At 50.0% G+C, this 7,187-nt stretch overlaps 1 protein-coding gene across 2 annotated transcripts; it reads left to right on the forward strand.

Moving 5' to 3' along the window:
• The first annotated feature begins 574 nt into the window (after window positions 1-574).
• Window positions 575-3,184, forward strand: ZBTB3 (zinc finger and BTB domain containing 3). Of its 2 annotated transcripts, none has more exons than XM_049644503.1 (2): window positions 575-832; window positions 1,290-3,184. In XM_049644503.1, exon 2 carries the CDS (start codon window positions 1,341-1,343, stop codon window positions 2,889-2,891), a length of 1,551 nt encoding a protein of 516 aa, XP_049500460.1. In that variant the 5' UTR covers window positions 575-832; window positions 1,290-1,340; the 3' UTR covers window positions 2,892-3,184. The 2 variants fall into 2 exon arrangements, with proteins under 2 accessions (XP_049500460.1, XP_049500451.1); XM_049644494.1 differs by lacking the exon at window positions 575-832 and adding an exon at window positions 841-1,008.
• The last annotated feature ends 4,003 nt before the right edge of the window (window positions 3,185-7,187 follow it).

Here is a 7,187-nt window from a genome sequence, read left to right on the forward strand (position 1 = left end):
AGTTCAGGCCCTACGTGGGGCATAGAGCCTACTTAACAAAACAAAACAAAACAAAACAAAACAAAACAAACCACACTCTTTTTTCTCCTGTACTGGAAAATTGAAGGCCTTGAGCCCACTCCCTCCCTTCCATCAGCACCTCCCAGGCTGCTCCAGACACAGAGAAAGGCAATCTAATTACTCTTAATTGTAAATTGACTAGAGATCAGGCTAAGGATCATACGAGAGCATTGGTGCAGCTGCCAGTTCTCAGACACCATCATTACTGAGCCAGGAGCCTGGAACCATCAGATTGGGGGTAGTGGAGCAAAAAGGCATCTTATCATTTTTTTGAGGGAAGAAGGGACTTTCAAGAGACACCTGCAGTTCGGAGAGACGTAGCTAATGCCCACCGTTACGGCAGAGCCCGGTCAGGAGGCAGGCCCCCTGGGTACTACACCAGCTCGTAGGTTCTCCCTTTCCCCATTGCCCTGAGCACAAACACTCAGCGGGGTGTCGAGCCTCGCGCCCCGCCCAGAGGGCGTCGCGCTCATCTCCATGGAGCCGGTCCCCGCCCTCCTGTTGCCTCAGGTAGATGGGAGAAGCTCAGCCAATCAAGAGGTCTCTGAGGCAAAGAAGGCGGGACGAAGAGGAAAAGTTTAGGACAGGAGCGCCAGCCAATCCTGAGCCTAGCTGCCTGAGCAACGGCCACCAGCACCCACTTGCAGATGCCAGTCAGAGCGGGGGGATGGTCAGTGGACAATGAGCCAATCCGTGCCGAGGGAAGGCAAATTTGAGCCAATGAAAACTGAGAAGGTGGGAAGGGGCGGAGTTCGCCGGTGGCTGCTCGCTGGTGGGTGAAGGATCAGCTTTCTCTTCTAGTTCCCACCCTAGGACTTCTTAGCTCCTGGAATGCGAGAGAGAGAGAGAGGCTCAGGGGAGTTCCTGGAGTGGGGCGTGGAGGCATCTCCCGGGAAGGCCTGGAAGCAAAAGAGACTCCTAGTTGGAGGAGCTGCTGGAAGCCGCCGGGTGGGCATCGAGGAAGCGGAGGCTGGTTAGGGGGCGGGACTTCCGGGGCGGTGCCTTTGCGAACAGGGGCGGGGCCTGCTGCTAAGGTTGGGCCGAGGGGGCGGAGCTAAAAGGAGACCCCCTGGGTGTGACCTAGGAGAAACAAGGGTAGCGATTCCAGCGGGCGTCTTGGGGTCAGGACGGTGTTGCCAGAGGCTTTGGAGTGGCAAGTGATAGCTCAGGATTGACGTTAAGGTTGCTGGGGAGGTTACCTGCCCTAACTTACTGTCCTTTCTTCCCAGGGAGCCACTGGTGGGGACCTTTCTAGGGTCCTTTTCCATCCGTGGGGTGCTATGGAGTTCCCAGAACACAGCCAGCAGCTGCTGCAGAGCCTCCGAGAGCAGCGGTCCCAGGGTTTCCTTTGTGACTGCACCGTAATGGTGGGTAGCACCCAGTTCTTGGCCCATCGGGCTGTGCTGGCCTCCTGCAGCCCATTCTTCCAGCTTTTCTACAAGGAGCGGGAACTGGACAAGAGGGATCTGGTGTGCATCCACAATGAAATTGTCACAGCCCCAGCCTTTGGGCTGCTTCTGGATTTTATGTACGCTGGCCAGCTGGCCCTGAGGGGGGATACCCCCGTGGAGGATGTGCTGGCAGCTGCCAGCTACTTGCACATGAATGACATCGTTAAAGTGTGTAAGCGGCGGCTGCAAGCCCGGGCCCTGGCAGAGGCAGACAGTACCAAGAAGGAGGAGGAAACCAACTCACAGCCCCCTAGTTTGGAGTTTTTGTCCAACCCCTCCCGCGGCCCCCAGCCTTCATTGGCATCTGCTGAGACATCAGGCCACTGGGGCAAAGGGGAGTGGAAGGGCCCTGCAGCTCCCTCACCAACTGTCTGTCCTCCAGATGAGCCACCAGTGTCCGGTGGGGCAGACACGACACAGCCTGGCATGGAGGTTGACCCGCCACATCTACGCCCCCCCCCTCCACCAGTGGCTGATGTCTCCCTTGCCAGCCCTAGTAGCTCCACAGAGACCATTCCTGCAAACTACTTCTCTTCTGGCCTTCCAGCAGTTTCAGTGGAGCCGCTGGCTCCCCTTGATGTGGGTGAGAGTCTGAGGATGGTGGAACCAAGGGGTGCCGGAGCGCCATTGCAAGGCTTCTATCCTCCAGCTCCAGCGGCAGCCCCAACCCCAGCCCCAGCTCCATCCCAGGCTCCAGCACCAGCCGAAGCTGAGCTGGTCCAGGTGAAAGTGGAAGCTATTGTGATTTCCGATGAGGAGCCAGATGTGTCAGAGGAAACGCCTCAGGGTCCCGAGGGGTTCTTCCCACCTGGAGGAGCCTTGTTTGGCGCACAGCCCCCTCAGCCAGAGGCTTTTGAGGAGCCCAGGGCAGGACTAGAGGAGGTGGGACCAAGTGACCACTTCCTGCCCCCAGATCCTCATCTGTCCTACCATTTGCTGCCAGGTCCAGGGCAGTACCACCGAGGACTGGTGACCTCACCGCTGCCGGCCCCCCCGGCCCTGCATGAGCCACTTTACCTGCCTTCTGAGTATGAAGCAACCCCGGGAAGTTTTGGAGTTTTCACGGAGGATGTGCCCACTTGCAAGACATGTGGGAAGACCTTCTCTTGTTCTTACACACTCCGGCGCCACGCCACCGTGCACACACGCGAGCGACCCTATGAGTGCCGCTACTGCCTGCGCAGCTACACACAGTCAGGGGACCTATACCGCCACATCCGCAAGGCTCACAATGAGGACCTGGCCAAACGCAGCAAACCGGATCCAGAGGCTGGCCCCCTCCTGGGGGTGCAGCCCCTGCATGGCTCCCCTACAGCAGACAGACAGAACAGCGGTGGTGGAGGGCCACCCAAAGATTTTGTACTTGGCCCCAAAAACTGACATCAGCAGGAGCTGAGGCTAGGCCTGCTCTTGCCATCATCAGGGGGCAGCACAGGTTGGAAGCCTCTCATTTCCCCTGCGAGGGGTGGGTTGTGCAGGGAGCAGAAGGAACGTTGTGCCCTGGGCTTAGGATTCCTCCCACTTTTCCTTTCCCCAGCCAGGCAGCAGGACTTTATGGGGCATTGCGACTCAATGAGCCCTTCTCCAAGGGCACTGGGAATTTTGCTGAGGTGTAATCACTTCTCACCCTGCATCCCGGACCATAAAGCTAGCAGTGAAAGTATCTCTTTGAACTGGTGTTGGCTGGTTTATTCCCCAAACCCGCATGCCTCCTGATTCTTTCATAACTTTCCTGTGGACCTTTTAGGAATCTGATATCTGTACCTGGGGTAGGAGTCAGGATGCTTATGAGGGGAAAAGTGAGATGCGCAAAGGACAACATAGACTTGACTTAGGAGAAGTGTGCTAATTAGGGACTCTTACAGGATGATGGGTTATTGTAGTTGAGCTCCTGTGTCCTGGGCTGTATTGAGGACTTCATAAAAATACTCAGTTGTCATCAATTTTACGAGGTGTTAGCACCCCCTCCCCCGCCTCCCTTCTTCCACAGACAAGGACACTTGGGACTCAATATTTGTTTATTTTGGGGGGGGGGCAGGGACAGAGAGAGAGGGAGACACAAATCTGAAGCAGGCTCTAGGCTCAGAACTGTCAGCACAGAGCCCAATGTGGGGCTCGAACTCATGGACCACGAGATCATGCCCTGAGCAGAAGTTGGACGCTTAATTGACTGAGCCACCCAGGCGCCCCGACTCGAGACTCAAAAATCGAAGTTAACTTGTTCAAGGTCACAGGGCAAGTTAAGGGGCAAGCAGAATTTGAGTCATGGCTTCAAATGCCATGCACACGGCGCTGAGTTAGAACATGGTTGAAGACAGTTAACCAAGAACTAGTTTTCTCTTTTGTCCTCTTAAGTGTTTGGCTTTGCTCCCTTACCACGTGACCTCTATTTCCAACATAGAAAGTCTTTGGCTGACTGTTTCAACAACAAATACTGTATCCATTACTTGAAATTCTTGCCTGTGTGTCATAATATGAATTGAGGTCTCTGAAGATGGGGAACTGAAAGGCAGAAAGCACGAAGCTCCAGGGTGGTGGGCTTGTGGGGCAGGTGGAGGGCCTGTGGTATGGACAGGATGGGCACTTGGGAAAAACTAAAAGCAAGATACTCCGGAGAGAGAATCTTATCATTCCTCTGGTCCAACTCCCTCACCTAGAAAGCACGAGGACAGCCTAGAGAAGTCAGATTACTCAGCTGGGGTCACACAGGCAGTTCGTTACTGGCAGTAAAGACAGCAAAGAAATAAGGAGCCTGGGGTGTTGATGTGGGTTCTGGGAGTTCTGGGAATGTAAGAGAAGGGCCTACCCCGGTGTGTATGAAGAGTAGGGCCATGGTGTAAAAGGGCTCCCAAAAAACCCTCCTCTCTTCTGCACGTAAGCAACTGAATGCAAAAAAGCAGGAAGGGAAATTTAGGAAAAGATGAAAATGAGTAAATTTTCTGAACTTCTTTTCTTTTTGGATTTGTCTGTCATATCCAGCACTTGCTCTTGTGAGCAAGCTACTGTTTTTGAGTTAGAAGAAGGAGGTTTGGCCAAAGAAAAGCTCCTTCTCTGGGGCATTAAGGGATGCAAACGTTGATGCTTAACGTTTTCATGGCTGGATGAATTCTATGCCTTTCACTTTCCTTGTGTTGGAATAACTTCTTAGTTTGTCTTCCAAGGGACTAATTTTATTGGTGCAAATACATTCCTACCTCGGCTCCTTGTTGTAACAATGCAAGATCTACATGCACACCCCGTAAGTTACTCTAAGTCGAGCACCTTTTCCAAAGTCTTTCCTAGAACAAGATCAAATCAAAATGCCTGAAAACGATGAGTTGCCTTTAAAAGGGTAAATTTTATGGCATGTGAATTATATAAAAATTATACATATATGATTATATATGGAGAGACCTAGAGAAAAAAATCAGCTGTCTCAGAACATCATTTCCTAAAAGCAAGGCATAATATCTGTGTCTGCATGTGTATACAATGTACAGACCTTCTCCAGACAGTCTTGAGAACATAAACCATTGTTACTATCTCAGCCATGCGTTCTACCTAACTAAAAAAGGATCTGTTACTTGGTGAGATTCTCCTCAAGAGGGAGTATTTGCTTTCAGTTCCCAGCATGAGATGCATTTTTCATTGGCGATGGCAATTAGGAATCTGCAAGATGTTCAAAGCAGCAGCCAACACAAAAGGCCACAGCTGTCTTTTGTCTCACTTTATCTGCTGGACGCCAGGAACGGTTTCTGCCGGTCTGTAGAGGTGGGACCAATAGAGAATTTTCTCATTTCCACTCCTCTCGATGGTCTCGACCACGGATTCAAGGAACCACAGGTGAGCTCATCTAACCTCTGGTCCAACAATGGATCCTCCTTTTGCCGGTTGTGAAACCCCTGCTTGAAAAAGAACTCGGGGCACCTGTCTGGCTCAATCGGTGGTAGAGCTTGTGACTCTTGATCTCCGGGTCGTGAGTTCAAGGCCCACCTTGGGTGTAGAGATTACTTAAATAACCTTTAAAAAGAACTTGCCATCCCCAAAGGAAACCTAGTCTATTATCGGACAGCCCTAGTTGTTGGATAACACTGCCTTCTACTGAGCCCAAATCAGCCTCATTTGAGGAGGGTATGGGCCAGGCTTCACCTATTAAAAGTTTCACCCTGAGGAGTTCTTTGTTTTTGAGCTATAAGCTGACTTAAGTTTTCAACCACCCTTTGCTCTCCAGCTTTAGAGATATATATTTCTAATTTAGGATTTCAATTCTTTTCTTGACTGGCAATTTTATAAGTGTATGGTTTCACTTGCCGTCTATTGCCTCTTCAATCACTGGACATTTTTTTGGCCAAGCTTAGCTTCACAAAAGTCACCATTTCAGTCCTTTGCATTGGATTTTGACTTTTTTTTTTTAATATTTTTATTTATTTTTGAGACAGAGAGAGAGCATGAGCAGGGGAGGGGCAGAGAGAGAGGGAGACACAGAATCCAAAGCAGGCTCCAGGCTCTGAGCTGTCAGCACAGAGCCCGACGCGGGGCTGGAACTCACAGACTGTGAGATCATGACCTGAGCTGAAGTCGGACGCTTAACCAACTGAGCCACCCAGGTGCCCTGACTTTATTTGTTTTTAAGTAAACTCTATGCCCAATGTGGAGCTCAAACTCAACGCTGAGATCAAGAGTCACAGGCTCTACCGACCAAACCAGCCAAGTGCCCCTGGATTTCAATTTTAATTTCTCCAAAGCCAATGTTTCCAAAGATGACTTACCTGGTCATGTACTATTTTTACTGTAAAATATATTTACTTTTGTGGGTTTTTTTTCCTTTGGCAAATGATAGCAAGTGTTCCTTAGTCCCCTCCCCAATTATTAGTAAGCAATTTCAGTGTGCATCTCTATAAGAACCCTTGGAAAAAAAAAAGACCAAATACCATTAATCATATTCAACAAAACTGACAATAATTCTTTTCTTTCCCTCAGTAAGCTCTATGCCCAACATGGGGCTTGAACTCATGAGCCCGAGATCAAGAGTCACACATTCCACCAACTGAGCTGACCAGGCACCCCTCACTCCCAACAATTTTTACTCAAATTTCTCTGATTGTCTCATAACCTTTTATTTATTCACTTACTTAAAGACTTCAAGTCATCTCTACACCCAACATGGGGCTCAAACCCACAACCCTGAGATCTAGAGTCATACACTCCAACAACTGAGCCAGTCAGGCGCCCCATCTCATAAACTTTGTTTTGTTTTCAAACCACAATCCAAAATAGAGTCACATTTATTTGATGTCTCTTAAGCCTTTCTTTAAAAAAAAATTTTTTTTAATGTTTATTTATTTTTGAGACAGAGAGAGACAGAGCATGAACAGGGGAGGGGCAGAGAGAGAGGGAGACACAGAATCCGAAGCAGGCTCCAGGCTCTGAGCCATCAGCCCAGAGCCTGACGCGGGGCTCGAACTCACGAACCGTGAGATCGTGACCTGAGCTGAAGTCGGACGCTCAACCGACTGAGCCACCCAGGCGCCCCTCTTAAGCCTTTTTTAAAAAGTTTATTTCAATATTCTTTTTAAAGGTTTTTCTTTTTTGTTTTTGTTTTTTTAAGTTTATTCAGTTTATTTTGAGAGGAAGAAAACGTGTGTGTGTGCAAGGGGCAGAGGAATGAGAGAATTCCAAGCAGGCTCCATACTCAGT

This window comes from Panthera uncia, chromosome D1, assembly GCF_023721935.1.
Source record: "Panthera uncia isolate 11264 chromosome D1, Puncia_PCG_1.0, whole genome shotgun sequence".
NCBI classification, from domain to species: Eukaryota; Metazoa; Chordata; class Mammalia; order Carnivora; family Felidae; genus Panthera; species Panthera uncia.